The sequence below is a fragment of the Argopecten irradians genome, chromosome 9, assembly GCF_041381155.1.
Source record: "Argopecten irradians isolate NY chromosome 9, Ai_NY, whole genome shotgun sequence".
Lineage (NCBI taxonomy): Eukaryota > Metazoa > Mollusca > Bivalvia > Pectinida > Pectinidae > Argopecten > Argopecten irradians.
In genome coordinates this window covers 29,526,105-29,552,691 of record NC_091142.1, presented here as the reverse complement: position 1 = coordinate 29,552,691, position 26,587 = coordinate 29,526,105, and the positions used below count along the sequence as shown (strand labels likewise).

At 33.3% G+C, this 26,587-nt stretch overlaps 1 protein-coding gene across 4 annotated transcripts in view; it reads right to left on the bottom strand.

Moving 5' to 3' along the window:
• The window catches only part of LOC138332016 (uncharacterized), a 38,967-nt gene extending 15,744 nt beyond the window's left edge, over nucleotides 1–23,223 (bottom strand). Inside the window, exons 1-5 of one of the 4 annotated variants that reach the window (XM_069279940.1) lie at nucleotides 23,039–23,219; nucleotides 21,209–21,414; nucleotides 20,188–20,303; nucleotides 5,405–5,742; nucleotides 989–3,027 (exon numbers count right to left, since the gene is read on the bottom strand). In XM_069279940.1, coding sequence (XP_069136041.1) covers nucleotides 2,984–3,027; nucleotides 5,405–5,742; nucleotides 20,188–20,303; nucleotides 21,209–21,414; nucleotides 23,039–23,102 — 768 coding nt within the window. In that variant the 5' untranslated portion in view covers nucleotides 23,103–23,219 and the 3' untranslated portion in view covers nucleotides 989–2,983. Of the gene's footprint in view, nucleotides 1–988; nucleotides 3,028–5,404; nucleotides 5,743–7,208; nucleotides 9,144–9,691; nucleotides 10,024–20,187; nucleotides 20,304–21,208; nucleotides 21,415–23,038 lie in introns of those variants that run through there. The other 3 variants (XM_069279941.1, XM_069279939.1, XM_069279937.1) reach the window with 3 other exon arrangements.
• Nucleotides 23,224–26,587: the final 3,364 nt, after the last annotated feature.

The following is a 26,587-nucleotide window of genomic DNA, read 5'->3' as shown; positions in this document are numbered from 1 at the left end:
ACAATTTGATATTTTATATATTTTTTTTATATCATGTATTTGTAGGCCCTAAAGATAAGAAGCTTTTTAAACTATATACATGTAGTCATCTGATTTGTAATGCAAATATAGCAGTATGGCAAAACCAGCTAAGGTACACAGGAAAGTTTTGTATGATCCTCTGTTGAGTGTTTGTGATTCTAATGAATATTATGATAGGGTAAGCACTATAAATGAACATGTTCTTCCAAAGGATGTAATAAAATACTGTTTTATAATTATTACTTTCCACAAAGTGCCAGTGTCAGCAGATTGCCTCTATGATGGATATGCTTCTGTCAAATGTATGGTTCAAATCTCATAAAACAATCTCGTTATGTCTTCATCAACAACAGCCGTTCATCTCCATTTTATCGTAATATGGATTGGTCAATTCGATACACTACAGTAACTTGTACCTGGCTACCTTACATTATAGAGTAAATAACCATTCATTTATCATGTTTTATGGAGATGTCATTGAAAATTTTGAAAGTTGTTTTTGATTTTATACAAAGACACCCCTTGGTAATCACGACTTGTATTTATTTTATATAAAGACACCTTTGTAATCATGACTTGTATTTATTTTATATAAAGACACCTTTGTAATCATGACTTGTACTTATTTTATATAAAGACACCTTTGTAATCATGACTTGTATTTATTTTATATAAAGACACATTGAGAAATCATGGCTTGTTTTTTATTTTATGTAAAGACACCTTTTGTAATCATGACTTGTTTTTGTGATTATATACATAAAGTCACTTCTTCCGTGGTAAATATCTGGCTATTGCTGCATAAAAATCAGCACATTCATGTGAATTATCTGTTCCCAGAAATGATGTAAAATTATCTATATCCTGGTATGGTGTAAAACTATCAGTATCCTTATATGAACTATCCATGATGAGAAACTATGTTGAATTGAAAAGGAAAATATAAATTATCACACGAACAAACAAAGGCAGTATATAGTGTCTTTTTAATGTTTTACTGTTAAAAAAGCACATTACAGAAACATATTTCATGACATCCATTCTACAAAGAAATTTACTAATAAAGTGACAGGAAAACTGACAGTGCATTAAACAACATCTATAGAAAATGATGTGTTATAATATAGTCCAGTTTTTAGAGGGGATGGTACAGAATGAATGACTTCAAATAAGTAGTTCTCCAGGAATTGTTTTACTACTTCTGTTAGAATATTAGAATAGTTATTGAAACTTATTAATCCGAACCTGGACAATATATTTAAGACTTCTTAAAATAAGCATTTGTATATGAATTAAGTGTGTATAAATAATGTAACAATGTACTGCAAACAACAGCATTTTTCAGCACTCTTACAGCAGTCATTAATTCTGGCTTTACATATTAGAGTGATCTCCCTTGCAGAATGGTATCAATTGTGGCAACATTATTTTGTAAGCAAAGCTCATGTCATTATTTTCTGCAAATATGATATTACGCTAGCAAACACACGACCACACATTTAATACCTATCGGCAAGGGCAGATAACTCTTTAATAAGAAAAGACTGAATAGGAAAGGGAGGTTTTTCTACTAGAAAATGGACTATTCCAATTAGTGAGCTGAATCATCTAAATGAATTTGTATATCAAATTTTGATATGTTAGCCTAGGTGCAAAAAGCCTGTCAAATTGCTTTTGTGACAAAAATGAAAGATCTCTAATATTGGTACTGAACTTGGGTAATGGTCCTCCCATGGCAAAATGATTTCAACATTGAATTTTTATCCAAGAGGCTTAACAGTATCAAAACATTACACAATAACTACACTCCAATTAAAAAAGAACTCGCAAAAAATACTACGAAAATTCAATATGACAGTTATCACTTTCACTTTCATATCAAATACATTATCTGATTTGTTGGGCAATCTTTGTGTAACCAAATGAAAATAGGAATGAGACCGAGAACACTTCCTTTTAATAATGATGGCATGCACTTGTCATAACAATATCATTACAACCTTTTTTTAAATCTTTAATTCTAGATGGTTCCCCAGGATGTTTGACGATGGAAATGGACATGGTAGATTCAAATTCGAAAACACATAATACACAAAACAAAGTTGAGCAACAATAGTGGATCAGTCAGCATTTTTGAGGAAAAACAGTTTGGAATATGAAAGCCTGGGGGTTAATTGAATAAAGACAAATGTTTCACTTACAAGTTTACTCATTAAATCTGGGGATGTGAAAAGCATAAACTGACCTGTTGATGTTATGGGAACCATTTTAATAGTCCTGGTAGACACCAGAAATACATGTATAAAAATTTATTACTACCCATATCAATAGATTTTGTCTTGCCCATAAGATTGAGAGTCAGGCTCTGTTACCGTCACCAATTATCAATAAATGCAGATTGTGTTTAGTTAATATTAATTTTATTGTTAAATCTCTCTTTCCCTGTGGATAATTATAACCATATATATATGGAGAATTTTCCCTTAAACATCAATGTATGTTTTAACAGACCTTCTCTATAATGACCTCTACTTACACTAACTCTGGAGTTGTCTGCCATTTATAGAGGCAGGGTCATTTTCTACAGGGCCTCAAATTACAGGAATGGTTACTATAGCAACAAATCCTCGCGTGATTTGATGTAACAAGTACATACATTTCAATTTCAACCTGAATATGGAACAAAATCAAAAATGTCACACTACAGTTTTACAAATTAAATCAGAGGCCACAATTTAGTCAAAAAAGCATGAAAAATTAGTTAAAAACTGTCATCTTCCTGCTAAGTTCATTTAGAACAAATTATTTTGTCTCCATGACTTTTTTAGCACTACATCTTCAATGATGAGGAACTCGAAGCTGAAGTGATAACATGCTTAGTACTCGTTGCATCAAATGATTCCTTCCTTCTTCCTTGTCATAATAATAAAGACTTTGTTACTATGACAGCGACAGTGTCACACTAGGATTCTTCCTGCTCAATGTCCTCCACTTGTCCTTGTTCCTCTGAAAATACAAAAATCATATATTTTACTATTTGACAAGACAATTACCAGGTCAAGTTTTTATCTACATATGTCCAAATTTGTTACTTTTGAAACACTATTCCTTGTAATTAGCACTCAGGAACCAAAATGTAAATTGTGGATAAAAAATTCCAAAACGTCAGCCCTATTTTAACTCTTTCCGTACTCATGACACACAAAGTAAACATGCATATGCCTTCTTTCCTTTGACAAGTACAAATTATTATGTCATGATTCAAATGTTAGAGAATGTAAGGCATTCTTTAATTACATTCTTTAATCCAAAGGATGTGGGGCGCCATTATGGCAAATGCAGTTTGTGTCGAAAAATTGAAACATCTAACTATTTCCATTTTTATACTACTCCTGTAGTTACTCTTATAGCTTTTACTTACAATCTGATATAAATTAAAATTCACGACACAATTATCTCAACATTTCAGGCATGAACTTTCCACACATTAAATTTTGAAATAATTTGAGTTAATTCATATCTTTTATATAATTCTTCATTTTGAAATAATTCATTACTTTGCCGAAAAAAAATGTCCAAGTCATTTTAGTTGCTTTTGTTTCTCCTTAAAGATTTAAATTTTTGACAAAATTTGTCTCTGCATGGAAAATTTGGAATATGATAGACCTTTACTTTAAAGATCACAATACAAGATTTGAGGAAACATTGGTTTCATGTCAAAGATCTTAGAAAGAATCGAACAGGACAGAATGAATACTCTGCCTTTTTCTCTGTCAGAAAGTAACTGACATGTGATTCTACAGCTATTTTATTATTATTATTATTATCAAAGAATGTTTCTAAAATAGCATCAATGATTTAGCTGGTCACAATAGGTTTGACTACAGCTCTATATGTTTATTTCTATATCCATTTTATAGAGGGTTGGAAATTACAAAAAATATTTAGGTTTTAATCTCGTACTTAATTATAAGCTTTGGTCATCCCAAGGAAAAAACAAAATTTTATTGTTCTAATATAATGTTCTTCAGCATGGGCAACATGGAAAGGACTTGCACCTCCCATTCAATTTCACCAAGTTTAAATATTTTACCCAACCAGCAGTAACAAAGTTTTCATAACACGCACTGCAAAGTCACATGCAGGTACAAAATATCAAAATCAGACAAAAATGTCATCTTTATATGAGAACCATCAAACTACTTCATGATCAGTTAACTGTCATATGGAATCTAAAATCATATTCTGGTTAAAACAAGTGCAGTCTTACATTGGGACAATCGATTTATTACATGTGAGACAACTCGGGTTGATCAAAGGTCATTGCTATGGCAGCTATTTTAGATTCATGACATAATGTTTTGCTTCATTATGCCAATATCATGAATCATGGATACTAGTTAATGTATACTGGTGACTCTGCCCTTAAATGTGGATTCAAAGGTTCAAACAAATACTTTACTATAGTATATGGCTGCTGGAAGCCACTTCAGAAATCATAAACAAATGTGCAACTGTTGAACAAGTTAACTTGGATCATGTGTTATGTTTCATGTGTCATGTTAACTAAATTCGCAAGCAGCTGTACGGTATGTAAACAAAATAACAAGTTGATGTCACCTCTATGAGCAATAAGTGGAATGTGTCACTGGATTACGCAAGATAGAACGAAAATCACAAGCCACATGGCCAATCGCTTGTCATATATTGATCACGGTCGTTATGATAGGTGTAGTAAATAGATTTACGATGCCCTGGGATTCCGGCCAGAGGCATATATATAGTAGTCTCACTGACCACTCTGCTGGTGTTATGCAATATGGTACAAAAGTATACTCAGCTAAATCAATGGAAAAACATTCAAGTAGTAGCAGATTACATGTTGAGGAAACAATGCCCAAGAATTTGACAGTTCAGCAATGAAAATTCTTAAACCGATTTATGCTGGGTATCCCTCAACAATTTCCTCAGTTCACACAATTTAATGCAAAATCTAGCTAACTTACTGGGTATTCATTTTTATACAATGCCCATTACAGTTTCAATTCCCAACACTAATTATCTGAACTACAACACATTGCATTTGTACTGCTAAGGTTGACTTTCAATGCTTTATGGTTTACTCAAATAATACCATGCAGTTTTTAAAGAGTAGGAAGAAAATTATCTCTAACAATAAAATACCTTGCAAGCTCCAAAATTCGTAAAATTTGAATACTGGTGCTGGTATTAATTTTATATAATAATGTTGTATTTTCACAGACAAGTTTTTTTGAAAAGATCATTTGTTCATACAATTTTACAACATACCTGCTAAAACTGAGAAAACCAAACCATTTGAAAATTCAACCTACACAGAAATAATTGTTTAACATAATTTTACCATCGTTCATATCAGAGGTCCATAGCGTCAAGTTGTCTCTTAACAGCTGCATAATTAATGTGGAGTCCTTGTAACTTTCTTCATTCAGACTGTCCAGCTCAGATACAGCTGAATCAAAGGCATTCTTTGCGAGGTCGCATGCCAATTTGGGCGAGTTGAGAATTTCGTAGTAAAAGACTGAGAAATTGAGGGCCAGACCAAGGCGGATGGGGTGAGTGGCTGTTAGGGATTCAGCTTCTTCTGTGGCTGACTTGTATGCCAATAGACTCTGTTCAGAGGCTTCTTTTCGGTCTTCTCCAGTGGAAAACTCAGCCAAGTAGCGATTATAGTCACCCTGCCTGTAAACAAACAAGTCTGTCAGTCAACACATAACCATCTCAAATATTAATTTTATACTCTTTCTGAAACAATTTTTACATTTTACATATCTGTTTTAAGCACAAGTTAAAAAGGATTTTTTTAATAGGTAATGCCCCACAAGGAATATACATTAAAGGTTACATCTACACAGTACGACACTTAAAAGCCAGAAACCTACACACTTTGGGATGCAACATGTTGGTGAAAAATTCACAGCTGTCAGTAAATTAAGATTCACAAATTCTTGAACATCTTCCTGATCCACACATTAATTACATAAAAAATTTCAAATAAAAATTTAATTTGTTGGCAGTAAAAATAATAATGATAAAAAAATCTAGCAAACACACACACACACCCTATCCGAGCTTCTTTTCGTGTTCATATAGAATCTCACTAGCAGATTTTGTAATGGCTACCACTGTAGTGTTTTTTAGTGGTCATTTACAATCTAACAGTCATGGAGGCCATGTCTATTACAACACGTATTTGTTAATTGCAGATGGGTTCCCAGCATATTTGTGCTCAATTATTTTCCTCCTTAATCATATTCGTTTTTTATTGGTTTTTTTTTTTTGTATTTTTTTCCCCCGAGTTCTACAAGTTATCATTGCAATTTTGTGTTTTAATGCCAAGCTTGTTAAGTATCTTGCATTAATAAACAACCATATTCATTAATTTTGTTTCTGAAACATAGTGTGGCCCTTTAATGTTTGTCTTTATTATAGGTCCTGGGTTTGAAATTATTCTGATAACAAGAATTTATTTTTCAATGACTTGTTAAGCTCATAAATAGCTTATCACACAACCAAGGCAAACTACAAAATTATGACATTGCAGAGAATGGAAATTAAGCACAAATATGCAGTAACCAAACTTGAAACCAAGTTAATGTAACAAGCTGAATACGAATTCTGTGCTAATGGATCTCCCATGTCTGATCACATAATTCCCAAACTTAATACACGATTACGACTATAGATTTAGTCCTACAAAATTTTATACAATAAAAGCCTTTTTCCTATGTATCCGAACTAAGGATATCACCTGTACCTATTAGGCTTAAAAGTTAATTCCATACATACATATTGGTACGTATATTGATCAATGATACAAACTGTCCTATTCATGAAATGATGGAGAATGAAAGCATGGGATATGTTATCCAACATAAGCTAAAACTTATTTTAGAGTTCAGCTACCTATCAAATAGTACAAGTTGCTAGGATACCCCAAATTTTACTATCTAATGATAAAACAACAAAAATCCTTGTGTGTTTCTAATAATACATCTGCTTCTCCTACATCAAAATCTAGATCAGTACGTTAACTTTTTTAACTATTTAAAGAATTGGTGTAGGTACCTGTACTTTCTATTTTGTAGAATTTTACTTGCTTTACAAATGTGGGTACTATCTCTATCCAAACAGATGACAACAGAGAATGTTGTTAATGTATATTTTTAATGGTTTCACATGAAGTTCATAAAAACAAAACAATAAGGAATACATTATTAAGATTACACGGATATTGAGTAATAAAATCAAAGCACAATGTATTTTATATCATATTACAACTGACAAAAGCATTGTTTTCAGACAAGGGTTGCTTCAAATTGTTTTACAACCTGTTTTGCATTTTAATAACAGCAAGTGCTAATGCCAACTAAGAATGATGTATTCTCTGAAATCATCGTTTCCCCTACTCCTCAATCTCCCAAATATGTAAGTGCAACAAATTTCTATGCTTCAACATACCACCGAGAAGCTTTTATTGAATTAGGTATGTAATATACTCTGAGTCAGTCAGTGATATTAGTGAATATAGAGGTCTACATTGTTTGACAGTCAGTAACACATGAATTACATAATAAATGGCAAGATTATAGTACCACAATCTAGACAAAATACATTTATAAATAGCCACTTTAATCAGTCAAGTCCATTTAGCCACTTATCAAATAGAACAATGTCCATTTAGCCACACAATACTTATGACAAATTCTAGCCACTAATAAATTAGGACAATGTCTATTTAGCCACTTATCAAATAGAACAATGTCTATTTAACCACACGATATTATGACAAAGTCCTAGCTACAGCCAATAATCGATTGGGACAAAGTTAATTTTGCCATGAAATAAGTATGACAAAATTCTAGCCATTAATCAATTCAGACAATGTCCATTTAGCCATTATCCATGGAGAACCTAATCCATTTAGCCACTAATAAATCAAAACAAAATCCATTCAGTCAATTACCAATAGAACACATGAACACAATAAGGATCAATTGTCTCATCTCCAATTATTCAGCAAAATTTTGCTAATCAAATAATGAATCCTACTGAAATGTCATATTTTGTCTGAACTTTTTGTGTTAATTACTCACAATGTAAAACTATTACAAATTCAATGTTGAAGAAATATTTGTCTATAATTACCGATTATGCTTTAAGAGATTCTGATATTTTCCATTTCAAAAACCTTATCAAAATATTGAGAAATAAATTAAGAGGTAAGTCATATTTTCAATTTCTGAATTAATAATCCTAAAACAATTAACAAAATTTCTGCGCAGTCTCACATTAATGAGTTCATAATAGTTAAACAACATTAATACACAGCTATTATAATTTTACAATATGTTGAAATACAATATTGGGACAATAAAACCCTGAAAGGTCTCTTTTAACTGCTGGGAACAATATTAGTTGAAACAACAGTTTGGACCTCAAAGGGATCAACTGTTGATATACTTAGACAAGAAGAAATAGTGACGAGCTTTCCTTTCAGTCCTACACTTTAAATTTCAGACATGATTCATACATATTCCATCTTTGTATATCACAGAGTTATCTGCTCTTGAGAGTAGATATTATCACTACCTGTGTGTGAAAGTTATGTTCTTTTCTTAGATACATTTTTACATTCATTTCCACATATCCGAAAGAAAAGATAACTCTGTAGTCATAGCATGAAATACAGAACAGTAATACATCCTTTTCCAATCACTAATACAAAGGTTGATTTTGAAATTATTTCTTTGCTATATTCTTAAATTAAGCTAGACACCACCATAAAGAAACAGATTAACCATACTTAACAAAACGAACAATTTCAGTTTAAAAACTTTTCAGATGAACATTATATTAAGAATTTATCAGCATCACACAATAAATACACAAACTTGTGCTAACGCTGTTTAGTTTCGCCCCAATATACATCAATACAACAATGTAAACATCACATTCCCAAGTCCATGTAATAGTCCTGTCTATCAGCTAGTGGATGAAATGAATGCTATAAGCCAGAGGATTCCTCCATCAGCCACAGGATCAATTCTGTTCTGTTTCCTGCTCCGCATCCTGTTCCTCTCCTGTTAACAAACAAAAGTTGTCATTTTTTATCATGCAAGTTGAATTTGTGTCATTTTGATAACTTATTGCATAAAAAATCAACATCAAACATTGATTGTTCCTCTTTTGGTATTTGTACCTTTCAGTTACAAGATTTTAATGCCAAGATGGAGTTTGTGTAGGTGAGAATATTTAACACATGGTGTGAAAAACCATTTTTACAGTTAATAGAATGTTTTTTACACACAATTTAATTACAAGCATCAGTTCTTCTTCTCAAGAATCACTCTTTTCCTGCTTTTGATTTGACCAAAACCATAAATTGAAGGCTGTTTTCTATCAATTTTGACTAATTCTTCATTTTGACAGCTTTGTTACACTTTTCCCACATTATTTTAAGAATTTAAACCAATTCTTCTTTCATATCTAAATCTGTAATACTGATCATGCTAATCAATAGATTTATTTACTATAAAGGTTCTATTGACTTGGAATATTGATTACATTTGGAATTATAATTACTGTTCCGGGATCCCCTGTATTACAGTATATTGTAAATATGGCATACCATCTTGCTGATTCCAGAGTGTTAAGTTGTCTCTGAGAAGCTGCATTATTAACGTTGAATCCTTGTAGCTATCCTCCTCCAATGTATCCAGTTCACTTATGGCTTCGTCGAAAGCCTTCTGAGCAGTTTCTTGAGCAACCTGGTATTTCCCCTTAATCTCGTAGTGAAACACGGAGAAGTTCAATGCCAAACCCAAACGTATCGGATGAGTTGGTTTTAATTCCTGTTTTGCCACTTCAAATGCCTTTTTGTAGGCTTCTTCACTTTGGTTTGTCACTTCTGCTTTATCATCAGTGGAAATCTCGGCCAGGTATCGATAGTAATCGCCACACCTGTAAGATAGATATGGACCTCAAATATTCTACAAAACTGGTACATGGATCAACATATATCATTCAACATTTAAAAACCATAAAATTTGATGCAGTCATTAAAATAATTATATCTTTTGAATGTGTAAAGCACATGGATTTCATGACTAATAATTTTGAAACTAGATGATTCATTAAAAGTTGTTTTTGAAGCTATGCTACAAGCACTAATATTAGTGACACACATCTCAGGAATAAGAAGTTTAGAGTTGTTTAATTGCACAACTGTCAGTTAGAATGATATGACACAGTGAGCAGGTTCAATGGTTGGAGCTATTTAGAAGAAGAAATAAGGTGGGTAAAATTATACAGTACACACGTTAGGTAGTAACTGCTACAAGCACCAAACGAAGTAAAGCCACTCCAAGATATTAGAAAAAGATGTTTTAAATGAAATAATTAATACTCCTTTCCCACTACTACCATCATCTTAAGTGAAATCCAGGATCAAAATTTTATCTTGTCCCAGAGTTATCAAAAAAATATTCACATCTGAAAAAAAAAAAAAAAAAAAAAAATCCTAGCTAACTTATTAAAATATTGACAGTAACGACCATGCAAGAGGGCTGTTCAAACACTAATATTATGTAAATAATATATAAGGTTGAGTAATCGTGATAGCACTACTACAACAGTTTGGATGGGAAATAGCCATCAGACAGTAGATTTTGAATAATTGCCAATTATATAATTAGCTTGTTGGGGATCAGACACCAAAGGACACCTGTCTTGCTCAGCTTTTTCTCTGCTGCTATTCTTTTTCTTTTCTTTTTCTCAATCTTATTGAAGCACTAAAATACTGTTGTTTTATTTTAATCATGTTTTATAGACCTTTCTTTTATAGCACACAAGCCTTGCTAATGATTTTACTTTCCACAACTAATTACAAAGTCTTACAAGATAGTAATTTAAACAAATGTGATAAGGCAACCTTGCTAAATGACAAAAAATATCAGCAATCATCCAGAGCAATCTAAGGATAACACACATGAAGCACTACATTTTGGTTCAAAGACTATTCCAGACTGGGTCATTTTTTGGCATTTTCCTTTTTTTATCAATCAAATTCAGAAGATTCAGAAATACAATGGACCCAATATATATCTATTATCCAGACACTTGTGTCCCCAGCCCACCTATTGCAGATCCCAAATTTTATAATCAGTGATTGCAAAATTTTGTAATCCAAACTGCTCCTCAATTGTGAGCTTTATTTCCGAACTATACATGTTCCAATAAGCACTGGTCCAGTGTAAGACAAAGCAATTCAAAACAGTGAATATTCTGACCAACTTTTTTTTGCCAGATTATCTCCTAACAGGATGTGCCAAGTTACAAGCCAGTTTGGACATCATGACTACAGGTGAATAAACAAACAGGCTTCTAACACAGTGCTGATCAGTGCCACTTACAGGTGTATAATAAACAGGTGTGTACAAACAGACCCACACACTGACCAACAGGGTGCCCGCAATATATATACTATCAGGTAGTAAACAAATCAATCTCAAAAGCAGGTTTGACCAGACCACTGTTAGCGGTCGTCAAGTCGGACTGGTGAAACAGCTTTACATGATTACAACTTTAGGTTCTCCTAGCGATGAGAGACTAAATACAGAGCTGATGCAGCAAGTGACAGGATTGCTCTATGCCATAGCATGCTCTAGTGATTTGAGAAGCAAACTTCCTGCCTTGCTTATATAGCTAGAACTGAATGCTTTCTCAACATCAAGCAGCTTGAAATGTATTGATTTCTCCTGTTCACAAGTCAACTACACTCGCTCCTATAGCACATACTTAGTCAGAAGACCTGTTACAAATTTATGGTAGAAACAGACAGAAGCTGCTTAGTGTTGACCGGTACCACCACCTCATCATAACTACTGTGTTTAATACCGATATATCAATAGTAATAATAATCTACATTCAAAAGTAAGTAAGTTCTATTTCTCTTAAAAAGGCTTAGTAATGTTTCAAATATGAAGACATTGTTTCCAATACAGAAAAAGTTTCAAGCTGAGAACAAGCAAAATGCAACCAATTAGAAATTGATAAAAATCTTTTTAGTTGAAAAAAAAAAAAAAAAAAAAATCTATATAACTAATTTACCTTTTTGAAGGAGGGGGAGTATAACTTAGACTTTAACATTTAATTTTACAGATACAAAATCAACCTAAATGTACATAAACTATGTACTAAGACCAAGTACGTAATATTAAATAATGAAACGTTAAATATTTGATTGATATTTTGCTTATGGCATTTAAATCTTTTTTATATATGCTTGTTGCTTCACTGAAAATTTCAATGATTGAACATGAACATAATGTCCCACCACTATACTACTGACCGAAGGTATATACAACTGACCAATGGTAGCTATGTCACTATTGATCTCTGTTTACAATTAGTCCACATTGATTCTACCTTTACACCAGTTATTACATGTATCAGCGGTCCACACCATTCAGTAGTAAGGTGATAATCTGACCCTTTCATAACTGCCTCAAGTGACGACAAAGGACTTTTAGTCCACTAATTACATGGGCAACAAACATACAGAAGGGTGAAAAGCTCTGGTGATTTCAAGGATTACGGAATTGCAGATTAGCTGCCCTCTTAGGAGCATTAGAAATCTGTCTGATACCTATATCCACTTCACGCAAAACAGAATATCCAATGCTACTCCTAACTCTTCAAAGAATTCAGTCAGCAACAAAATCTGTATAATGACAGTGTTTCTTTTGTTTGTAGAGAACACTACAACGAAGAAGTGAGCATTTTGTATGTAGAGGCCGATATAACGATAAAATGCTTACTTTGTAGGTAAAACTCTCTTTAATTACATTCATTATAATAAAATGTTTGTTATTACAAAAAATATTTTGTTTTTGGTGTTTTGTTGTTTCATACACATTGTGTTGTATATAATACATAATGGTTGCAAATATATATACTATAACAGTTGAATTTTTAGACACAGACTAGAGCTCATTTAAGACTAAATCCGTCAAAACTGTAACCAGTCAGTTTAAAACACCTCAAAAACTAACTAAAAATCAAACTGATGGGAAAGAAAATGGTTTTAAAATCGTTGTACTACTTCTTTATGAAGTTATCTTAACTTCATTAATTCTTTGCTTGAAATTCTGAACCAAAAAAATGCGAAATGTTATCAGAAATCAGGAAAGCATAACATAAAAGCACATTTTAACAAGCAAAATAAAACAAACTCAAAACGTTTTCTGATGGGAATATAATGGAAAGTTCGGAAAGCACACAAACAAGAGGGAAACGTGAGCATTTCATGCAATTCCATACCATAACCTATATGTCAACCCAATGAACCCTAACTGGATAATTTCCCCACAGAGAACAACAAAACAAAAGGAGAAATACTGTCCCAATTTAAACACATTTCCACAAGTTGCCAGCATGGTGCAGTACCAGTTTGCAGACTCAGCATTTATTTTAACCTCAGATATACAGCTATTTATAACTTCTAAATCAAATCAATGAAACTTTATTAGAATTCAAATAGTTGGTACTATAGCTACCAATTTTCATCTCCATAATCACATATTCCGACCATTCACACTAATCATATGTATTATACAGCATCTTCCAAATCTCAAGCCTTTATCAACATGTACATGAAACTGTCAACTAAATGGCAGTAAGATGATCAGAGGACACCAGATCACATTTCTCAAACTCAACAATATCTAAGATTGTTGCTACCTTGTTACCCTTTTGTTAACCTATACAAATTCATTTCAATTTCTAAGCAAAAATTTGAACAATTTTTCCCAAAGCACAATCAGTATTTTATGTACCGCATTTTAACATTTTGAACCTATTTTGGCTACATACAGTACCAGTTAAATTATCCACTTCCACTTCAGGTTGTACAAATATCAACCAAATCTCATGTGTTGAAGTATCCAATCAGTTTTTCTTTTTGATATTTATAAACTTTCAACTATTTCCCCAACATATCGAAAGTTAGTTATAAGATATATAGGTTTAAGCTTTTCACTAAACTAGTAAAAACTACAACTACACATTAAGCAAATAAAAATAAGAAAATAATTTGTAGCAGCGGTGTATGGGGATTTACAGCGAGAGACAAAATTTAATACATGAATATATAATAATAAGGAAGACACTAAAAGCTTGCAACCCAGGAAATGTATGTTGTATATTTTGTCAAAGGAAAAATTTACCTGTTGGACATGAATGTGTGTCCACACGGTGTCTGCCCGACAACGAAACGCGACTTCCAAAAACCCACGGTACAGTTGGTGCCTGAACGATTCCGGAGAAAGAAGAATTAACGCGATGGTCATAACTCTTCAACAGAATTGTTTACATATCTACATCAGAAAAACTCCAATCATGACCTTGGTTACTAAATTATGACCTTGGTTATTTTCATTTATTTTTTTCATCAAGATCTTCAATGGTTTCCAATGGGTTTTTTTTTTTATAAAAATTTGGTATGAACATATGTTTTGACAACAAGAACTGAAAAAGGGGGTACATTAAAATATGAACTCACTCACAATCATACTATTACATGGTTACTTTTTTCATTGTTCAATCAATAACAAACATCTCATCATTGCATGCCCTTTTTCTCCATTTGACATTAAAAACAGCACACACGTCAGAGGTAGTCTTTTAATATCAGAATTACATGATGAATATTGATGATGATATACAATTATTTCAATTTAAAAACATGAAGCCCTCTTAAAAACAACCAAACAAAGAAAAACACTTCTTTTCTAGCATAAGAAAGTAAACCATATATATTACATCAATCGAAGTAAGTTATCAAAAATTTATAATAAAAACATTTCCATTGGAAAGTTATTAAAGTAATTAACTGGTCATCATGATCATTAATCAAAATCCTGTGTTTATTTAAAAAAGGTTCTCACTAAGTTTTTTAATAGATGGTTGAAAATTAATAATAGGAGGTTTGGGGCCACAGGTCCCCATGGTGGCCAAACATGTATGGTCCACTGGCAAAAAACAGAGCTCCACATATTGATAAATTAATATGACTATTTATGTTGCAATTCGAAATTAGCATGTATGTAGTTTTGACCCAATATTTACAGATGAGAATTTATATTCAGTTCAGAAAATATTTTTGATGAGAAACTTGCAGAAGAAATGACAAACAGCAGGGTGAAGTAGAAGAAACTATGACGGATGGTATATATATAAACTAAATGTACACAAGGAGATTATGAAATCCAGGCAATAGATCCATTCTACTTGTTTTGTTATATAAGGCAGAAGTTGTTTAGCAAGAATGTTACAAACTTTTGTTAAAAATGAAATCTAAAATTGAAAAACAGAAATTTGTAAATTACCACGTCTAGCAGTAGTAGTCACAACATGAATTTGCAATACAGTAAGTTAAGAAGAGCACAATATACTTACCAAGTATTTACCTGGGATTCGAGTTATTTTCTTGCGTCTTCAATAATTCTATGACAACTGGAAAGCTTCAAACATCTTGGTAGATTAAACAGTTGCTTGAGTCTGCCTTTTTTATAAACATCCTGCATATTTTGATGAAACTTTTAGAAAGCGTCGTCAGTGAAGAATTAATCCATAGATAATTTAGGTGCAAGTACCAAAAAGAAAACCTTGCCATAGAGGGTTTCAACATACATCTCCCTGACGTCTGGAAGTGGAGAGAATCAAGGAACGAAAAACCTTGGCACAGTTGCAAATTATTTTGGATCATGCAATGGCAAGAGAAATGTGTGTTTCCAACAAAAACAGGGTATCAATCTTAAGATAAACATATCTATGTCAATCATTTAACAAGCAAAGCAACTTTGTCAACTACATCAATTTTCTATAATACCAAGATTTCTGTCTAGCTATATATAGCTAGGAAAGTGCCATGCTGACTTTCTGTGGCACCATGGTCATATATACTAGATCAACCTGCTTAACTGAACCTACATTCCAGTTTGGTATATTCCACGACCTTAAAATATTATTACATAGATGTGATAGGACAATAACTGTAATTAATTACCCCTTTAATTGTGGCTAATTTCTATATTCTAAAGGTTGCACCAATTTTGTCGTCCGAACTACTAAACTTGCGTCTTATAGAGCATTACCAAGGTAAAGTACATAAACAGCAATTGCAATAATGAAAGAAGCAGTGTAAGGAGTAACAAACATGAACTTAAACTAAAGTATCAATGCAAGTGCATATTTACTTGTAAGCATTGTCAATTTGAATTCTTCATTTACTAAGTGCATCATCTACTCTTTCTTCAACTTTCCAAAAATGTGTTAAAATTCTTGACAAGAACATTTATTATCTAATATTTAGCTAAAGGCATTAGTCTGATTCTAAAATTTCAATATTGAAATCACTTTGATAATCTATTGATCTAAATGATTTATAGAAACTCTGGATGGGATACCAGGATAAAGGTGGACTACAGAAAGAAGTTGTTGGGGTACATAATGCAGCAACAATCATATAATGCATCCACTCATCAAGACTCTCTTGGCTTAAAATACAGTTTCCATATAGCACATGTACTATGGAAATTAGACCCAACTTTAATCTTTACACCTATTAATTACCCTCTTAATTAACATGAATCAGTACTAGTACATATTGGATAGCTTGGTATGTTAGGCGCGACATTCTTCTGACACCTCAGCAGGTTGGTTTTTTTTTAAGTTAAGCAACTTGCCGCATACTAGAAGACTATTATTCTACATAAGTAACTTAAAGCAGTCCACTAGTGTTATTAGGATGAATCCGTGAATAATCCCAGAAAGGACCTGGTTAGCGTAGGTAATCATCAGTGCATACAGTCAAAGGAAAGGATGGTTTATCTTCTTTCTTTTTTTCCCAAAAAGTATCCTCCCTTTTAGAAAGGGATTTTTCGACTTAGAAGGAAATTTTAGTAATGAAATGCAAGAACTAGTATATAGATTGATCAACAAAATTATCTCTATAATTAAGCAGGGACTTCAACTTATATGAATTTTAGTTGACCAGGTTCAACAGTAATATGGTCAAAATACATATACATAGCCTTTAGTGGCAGGTTCTTGGGAAATATTGCAGGGGTGCAACTTTCTTAACAGTTTTGTGTACCTAGCTATGTAGATAAATGAAGAGGTCATGGATCAAATACTATATTTAGATCAACATCTGTGAAGTTGATAATTGTAACCAGCACATGGGTCGGCATATATATATTTGCATGTACATTGCTTATTTTAATTGAACACATAAACCACAAATGTTTGATCCCTCCCCCCTCCCTAACTTTTGATGACTACAATATTGATGACTACAATTTCATTGAACAAAGTTTTTGTCTTGTGTAGTATATGTAGCAATTCATAAAAGGTATACAAGAATCACACTTTATGTTTACTTAACCCCACGAAGCAAAGTGTATTAGTGTGAAGATATTAAATTTTCATCTCTCTAAAGCATTCATACACACACAAACTAAATTAAGATGTAGGCGAACAGGAAGGAATCAGCTTTTCTTCAATAAATTATCATAATTTCTTATCAATATTTCAATTTTAAAGGACTAAAGTAATGTATGTGAAGGCAGAAATAATTTATTTTACCATTACACACCCCACCAACCAAAAAAGATTTAGTTTTTGCTGAACAGAAAAGCTTGAACCTTCCCTGTCTTTCACATCATAGTAAACTAAAACAAAATACTTACCTCAAAAGCAAAACATTTTCAAAGAAATTTCTTCATGAACTTTGTAATCCAAATCAGCTCTTTCTCCTCTTCAGCTATGTTGATGCACGATCGATATATCCGTATCGATTTTACGGTAATAATTAAGACTACCACAACAAGTTATTGTGGATCAGAATAGTGTAATATAGTCACAAGTTGTTGAGGTTTTTTCTCTGAATTATCCTTATATATAGGTTGGTGGAGGATTTAGGAACATGGTCAGATCTATGTTGCTGTCAGAAATTAACAGGATATTGATTCAGAAGATTCTTACATCACCAGATTGCTAGAGATAGCCAGTTCTTTTTTAGTTTCTTTTCTGGTATTAAAGATTCAATTTTTAAAATTTATTCAGCGACACAATTGATCCTGTGATGGTAGAAACTAACAAATTATATTTTTATTTGGATGTTTCTTGAATGAATCATGTTGTGTAACTGGTCAAAGTCAGCAATGTAAGACAAAATCCATTGAATTTTATACGTCATCTGGACAATATTCAAATGATTTCTGTTATACTTTGAATTCTAGATTATAATGTGACTACAAAAAGTTATGACATCGTTAAAACTGTACAAGTGTGCAGTAAATGTAAAAGGTTCAAAGGTATAACACTTTACCAGACCTCATTATTTTGTATTCATGGACCAAACAAACCATGTCTTACATCAAAATTATACTGACTCCAATCCATCAAATCAAGTTTAGACTAAATTTGGTTGCAATGCTTAATTAAAATTATCAGAATTCTTCTGTCTGAACATCTTACATCTTCTGTCTTACATATATAAGGACGATGAAGTCGACCAAAATGCATTTTTTGTTATTTCAAGGGTATAATATATTCAAATATGTTGCTTGAAGCAAAAATGTTAAAAAAACAAGTTTCAAAGATGTAAAGAATTCTAAAATATAAATGTCACATAATCTACATGTGTCTGTCATATCATTAGTAGTGTTGCATTGTTTATAACCTGTTGTAGAGAATGTATATGGTAATAAATACAAGATATAACTACATGCAGGCATGTACAAATTGAACCACCAAAAGAAAATAAACTAGCAACAAAAATTATATTTTTTTTTAGTTTTTTTCTGACTGGTTTCAGTAAAACAAATTATTGGTAGGGTACATTTTTTTAAGATTGGACACATTTTGGCCTTTCAGCATATTCTTTTGCCTCAAAATTTTATAGGATATAAAGAGTACATGAAAAATTCTATGTTTTCAAAAATATTTCAAATTTTCCATAAATAGTTTGGTATAATGTTACACTTGTGTATGACTTTATGCTATTGAATTTTTACTTGTTTGTGGCATATCCGATTTTAATAATTGAAATAGGCAGAATTATATAAGCTGTGGGCAAGGTTCTATACGTAATGAAATTTAAAAAAAAAAAAGTTATTTAATGATTTTCAAACACTTAATGCAGTCTACTCATGTAGTTAAAATATTGTGAGCATTTTACCAAAACATTTACTGAAAACTTTACGTTCTTCCAACCTCGCATACTGTAATATTATTTTGCTGAAGTGCTTCAGCCCTGTGTCTGAATCTGTAAAATTGACAGACAGAGTCTGACACAAACAGTTCCTAGTCGGAACACTGAATTCATCATAAACTCATCTGATACATCATCTTGTGTAACAAAATTTCAAATTTTATATAGTCTTCCAAGTGATTTCATAATTATAAGCAGCTAACAAGCTTCATTCAAAGCAATATTCCCCCACCACCATCACCTGAACAATTAGGGGGAAATTGCCTATACCTAAACAAGTCAAAAACATTAAGTGTTTATGGCCTTGCTTTACATTTTATTTCTTTATATCAAAAATACATGCTTTTAATAGGAATGACTTTATCTTCACACCAGACCTTTTAAATAATAACGAAAACAGAAGACTAAAATAAATCTAAAAGTGATACTTTAAGTTTGTGATCCAATAATTGATGGAGAATGCCAGAATGGTGACAGTTTCATAGCAATAGGCCTAAGTGCGTACTGTATAAGATGTAGATGAGGGGCTTTTGGTAAATGATTGTAAACATCCTTCTCTCTACTCTACAGCTCCTGCATGAAAACATGAAACGATCTCGTTTCAAATCATGCCAGCTTTTTCATTTTAAAGTCCAACAAATATGACAATAATTTCAAATGTATACCTTAGAATCATACTAACAATAGCAAAAGCTATTGCATCAATAACCATGCTTGTCACATGAGCGTGGAAGAGGTTTTTCTTGCATGCCACATTGTACAACAGTAGTAAGTGAAATCAAGTTCTCTGGAAAATGAAAGAAACAAAATCCTGATAACATGTTCAACATCATGAAAAGTGTACTTACATTTTATAGTAGAACACTTTGGATTCCCCAGCTATAGAACTATCTTGTTGCTTGTCCAAGATGGCTTTTAAAACTCCCAACACTTTATTACAGGTGCTTTTCAATTCACCTTCAATCTGTTCAATGATAAAAAATCAACAACATTGCAAGAAGTCAGTCAGCAAATTGTCTAAGTTTTTTATGGGCCGGAGCCATGTTTATTCATGTACAACACTTTAGATCATCCTTTAACATTTTGTAGGTTTCCTTTCATCAGCCAACACTAGAAAATAAGGGTTGGGAAATCCAGGAAGACAAACAAAATATTTTATTTGTTCTTTCTGAAAAAGGTTTTTTGCTACTCCGATTATATAATATCACATAGGAATCAATCTATCAAGGGCCATTAAGCATAGTCTCCATGGCTGCTGTGGCCGAGTGGTCAAGATGTCCTAACATATGAACACAAAACTCCACCTCTGGGATGCAAGTTCGAATCCCATATGGGGCAGTTGCCAGGTACTGACTACTGGTCGGTGGTTTTTCTCCAGGTAACCTGGCTTTCATCCAACAACAAAACTGGCACATCCTTAAATGACCCTGGCTGTTAATAGGATGTTAAATATAAACAGATAAAAGCGTGCAACAGCTTAAAAGATGCTCAACTTCAAAATAAATTTTGACCACTGAAAATGAATATTGGCATATCTTTCAGGTGAAAATGTAAACAGCAAAATTTTTAATTTAAAATTGCTTGCTGCAATACAACTTCACTTTTACAGTGTTCAATCTACGATTATTTTTCGTGGGTCCTTTTCAATGGTTTTTGTGAAAACAATGGGTGTTATAGATACCCATTCACAGAAATTTCATGGGTCCTTTTAAAATTCTGTGAGTCCAGGACTCGGGATGCGCACGTAGATTTATCACTGCTTTTATACAATTAATATAATACTACAACCTGTGTTTGTGTATTCAATATGTGAGGTCACATGAAAGCTCCAGCATATATATATTCAATATAGCTAGCTGTTTTACAAACCTTTTTTCTATAATCCACAATGTAACCTAATTGCTTTCCACATTCACTCTTCTTTTCAATTTCTTTTTGTTCAATTCCTGTGATAATTCTCCATGATGCCCGCTTTGTTCCAATAACATTTTTGTATGCAACAGAAAGCAAGTTACGTTCCTCTACTGTCATCTCATAGTCTCCTTCTGCAACTCTCTGCATCCATACTACCATATCTACATAACAAATGTGAACATGGTCATAATATAATATATACAAAGTAACAAATCACAACAAAACATACATCACTATATTATAACGATTGAGCATCAAAATACTTAATTTCAAGCTAATTATGGCCAAAACAATTTGATCAGAGTGTTATGTACGGAAATTGTAATGTATTATTCAAATTGTATATGTCTTGTGTAACAAGGGAGAGATAGTATAGTCAGTTTGGGTCAAACAAGAAACTTGGGGCCAATTGGTCCATAGATTAGCTCTATATATATATATGGAAACCCCTTTATGTGTGTGTAATACTGTAACAAGGTCTATAGTCAGGGTTATTGTTAAAAGCCGGTTGCCAGCAAAAACAGCTGTGTATTTCCTTGTTTACAACCGGCTGTTTTTGTCAGAAATAAGTATTGGCCACCACAGGGGCTTGTGGCCCCCAACCACCTATCATTAATTTTCAATCATCTATTTAAAAAAATCAGTGAGTCTGAGAACACTGATAGTATATTGGGGTGTCTGTGTATCTATAGGGCTAAAAGACTGTGGTCTGCCACTCTACCAATGTGACTATAGCAAAATTCCTCTGTATGAAAAGCTAGAGGGCAACCTTATCACTAGTACTGACTGCTAAAACCTGCTAACCTGAGTATACTTCATGCTAATGTGTCAAAAAAGTGCAAATATCAGCAAAGTCAATCAAACAACACTACATAAAGAGAGAAAATTATTAATTCTGCTTGTGTTCTTTCTATAATGCCTACTAAACAATTCATGTGTTTATAAGCTTATCACCAATAAGATCTTAATTTACTCATATTTGCTTGCCAGCATATCAAATGAGGTATTATGCACAAGATTGTGAAAATCAATTCATATTTCAAACATCTTTTTATAAAGCATTCCAGACTCCTGCTGACTGTGGTAACAGCATCAAAGTGTTAGAAACGAGCGATAACAGCCGTACTGTAGTGAAGAACGATCACATACTTCAAGCATGAGTCAGAACAGGATTTTACACCAGTTGATACAAACGAAAACTAAAATGAATTTGCTCGCTTATCGGGCCTAATAAACGAATTATGCATTCTGGAAATTCATGAAAGGATCTAGTTACCCAATACACAATATACTTTGAAGACATATCTTGAATAGTTAGCATGCATAGTGCCCTTCCCTTTCCAGTCCAACCCCCCCTTCCGATTTCACCTTTGTTTATTTGTAGTTTTCTCGTACGTAAAATGTTAAGAATCCTTGATCACGTAAAAGACTACTGATATGCATTCAGCAATTCGTAGATACTGATATCGACAGTGATATATGCTTATTGCATGCATTTTGTAACCTAAAATCATTGAATGACAGTTCGTATACTCATTAAAGATGGCGGCTGTCAGTTGCCGTAATAATATCCATGGACACACCAATTTTAACATTTACTTCAGATGCAATACAATGAATATTGGTTAAATACATGTTTAGATGAGACGGGGGACACATAAATGCTACAACTCAATGTCATATTTGACATGCATTTCCAAATATTCTGTCGCTAGGCGGAGGACTAGGTTTCATCATGTCGGTGATAGTTATGGTATTCAACAATTCCTTCTGAGCAATATTTACCGTCATATCTCTCGGCCTGTTCAGCCAATTTACTTCTATATACACATTCTTCCCGTCCGCCCATTTTGATGCTCTAAATTCCTCGATGAAGCTGGATTTCCGATGGAAATAACAGGAAGTTCGTGATTAAGAGGAAATGGCCCCTAGAAAGTAGTCCACCTGTAAAATTCAATAGCTAATGTATTCATGCGCACAGACGCAAGTCTGTTCATGACTGTAACCGAACCAGTGACGATTTGCGCCTAAATTATGTATCGCTGTACATGTACATATATGACTGCACTATTAGATATTTTCGTCGTGATTTTTGTGCAATCAATAACACTGTTGAATGCAGTTTACATTTGAATCCACATGGTTTAGATCCATAGAGTTCGATTTTAATAATAAGGCAACATTAACTGCTGGTTATTATATTAGATAAAAACGACCGGAAATAGGCCTACTGTTATATTTTGGCATATATATGTGACGATATGTGATACATTGTTGTACATAATAAGCATATGTACCAGGATGGACGTATATTATCAGAACCGGACCTTTAATCCGAGATGATAGAGACATGGGACAAGGAAGTAATTCCAACAGTGTGAACAAAATGATACACTATAAAATCATATAAATTAATTGAAATTAATTATAACAGAAATATATAGCGGTTCAAACCCCTCCACTACCTTTGGCGACAACACAGGAATTTATTTCCTAGCTGCAAGTATGGATATTTTTTTGCTGTTTATAATAATTTTAGCATTTTAAACTTTAATTGTGCTTCGGAAATGTATATTGAGCTCCTCTGTTTTCCTTTTACACGCTTGTTTAATATGATTTTATTTTTTGCCACCATGAAAAGAAGTCATTTTATCTGGGTTTTTTTTTCTTAATTTCACACGCAAAAAATGAAAACGCACTTTCTTTGTAAATATATCAATTAAAATCTATTTTTAACCTTCACAACTAAATTGTCAATATCGCAGATGACGTCTTTTATAATTGTTATATTGCAGGTGGTCGATAATCTCCTTATCTTCGATATTCCAGGGGTTACTGTTTTTATATCTGAACGTAACTATGCCATATATATCTAAATAGTGATTAAAGCATATCAGGAGAGAAAAACTGACCAATCACATTTCTGTATCTGAGAGACTTGGAAGATCAAAGCCATGTCTACCGTTATTCGATTAAAAGGACCAAACTATACATGCGCCATCTGTTTTGGCACACAGAACCTGTAATTGAATTTCGGCTACGAATAATTCAGGAAAGTGACATCCTCGATGCTCCAGCCGTGGGTTCCGAATACAAGTATACGACGTCTACATCCATGGACTGACTATCTTATAGTAAAACTGGAAGGAACAGAACAGATTATTTAAATTATTACTTTAATATACATCGAAAGAGCCGTATAGCATTGTGGTTGCTTGTGTGACTTTGAAGTAGGGCGTCTCAGGCTCTAAGTTTGCACTCACTAAACATTCAACTTGTACCTTTAGACTTAATTCATATTTATTGATAATTTTGATAATTCATTTAAGATATTAATCTTCACCTTACCCAAAATGAATTGAAAAATATGCTAGCCAACATTCATTCCATGACAACATACACACAAGTAAATGTTTTTGAAAGATCACAGTACAGTTCATTCTTAAAATATCATATATAAATGTATAAAATATACTTGTAACAAAGTTGTTGTCATTTGAACTATCAAACTACATATCATAATAAAATATAACTCTAATCACAGATAAATGTACATTTTTAAGATAAAAACAAAAATATACTAATTATAAAATAAATATGCTCATGTGAATCACAGGAAATTGTTTCCAAGTTATAGCAACATGTAAAAACATGTAACTTGCTACCAATATTGATTGTCTGAAAAGTTCATATTCACTAAAGAATCACAAAAATGTCGGAAGCAAGAACTGTTGCTCTCTTTCTAACAGATTCTCCTGGATTTCATGTCAAGATTTGTGTACAACTTTCTTTGTGTCCAATTCATTTACAGACTTGTTGTTGATGGAAATCATGAGAAGGCTGTTGGTTGCTGCCACTCTTAACCTGTTTCTGTGTATGGTAAATGGACCTTTGAAAATACTCGCTCAACAGCAGATGTTGCTATGATGAGAACCTCTACAATGTTCAATAACCTAACAATGTTCGGAAACAGTACTCCTACAGTGTCTTTCTTAATATCAAGTGTCTTCAACAGATATGTAATTAAGCACTTGTCCAGGTCCTTTCGGAACATTTGTATAATGTCATTCCATTCCACCAAAGCTTCATCAGAGTTCATCCCTAAATGATCGTAGAGGTGGGTTACAGCACTGTCTCCATAAAAGTCTAGGGAGTCCTCTTCAGTCTGGGATTTTTCCATCCTGTCTTCAATGTGTTACCAATGTGTTAATAAACTCATCCCTGATGTCATCAGTACCATCTGTAGCTACCATATCCAGAGTATCTGTAACTGTTGTGATCTTAGATAAGTATGGCCGTTCTGGAGGTTGTTGATTGTGGACTGTAGTTTTGGTTCGACCGTGGACAGAACCACACTTGCTTTTTCAAACAATCTGGTCAGTGAGGCGACTATGGCACAGTACAAAGCAGGTAAACAAAGTACACTTTGTTGTAACTAAGCATAATTTCCCTCAGGGATTCTGCTGGGATACCAGACTTGTCTACTAACCCTTTGTCACGGCCACTGGCTTCAGCATTCTCTAGGTCTTGGGCAATGGCAACATACAGCTTCCTTAAAGTCGAGAGGGCACTTTCATGACTGATCGATCTGGTGTGGACGGCTTTCTTCATTGTCAAGTTGGATTCTGTTTCTAATTCGCCTATATCTCTTAGGGGTGACTGCATGGTATTCAGGCTCTCGGTGCGTACTGTGCTGTAGTGTTAATACTTAAACAAACCCATCATCATCTCGTCAGTGTTTTCAATTTGTGGAATTGAAGGCTCTGGAGACGGCCAGTTGAAGCCGATGGTTCATACAGTGGATGGTGACTACGGATGGATTATCCTCCTTCAGTTTTGCTACAACTCCATTCTTTCGTCCGAGTATGACTGAAGGTCCATCACTGGCAAATGATGTCATGTTGGTCAAGGAAATCTTAGAATTAGTGAGGTAACCTTTCATGTAACCTTAGATTGCATGCAAAGATCCATTTGATAGTTGAATATCTTGCAAGAAAGCCAGCTTTGCTTCATCATTGTCAATGTACCGGGTCAGAAGGGCTAAGTGTTTTCTTGTCTGTACATCTGTATACTCGTCGAGCATCTGGCCATAGCTGCCACTGTCGACAACTGCCTTCTCTACCTTCTCTTGTGTCGCTTCTGCTTGGCATTCTACAAACTCTTCAACAGTCATGTGACTAGTGTATATTGCCTTCTTCCCTTTCCCTAGGTATGGCAGGTTTGTTGCTCCAAGGCTAACATCATGCACTCTCATTGTATATCTCCACAATCGATGTTCTCTCGTTTCATGTCATCGCGAGTGATGTCCTCTCATTTCATGTCTTCACTATCGCT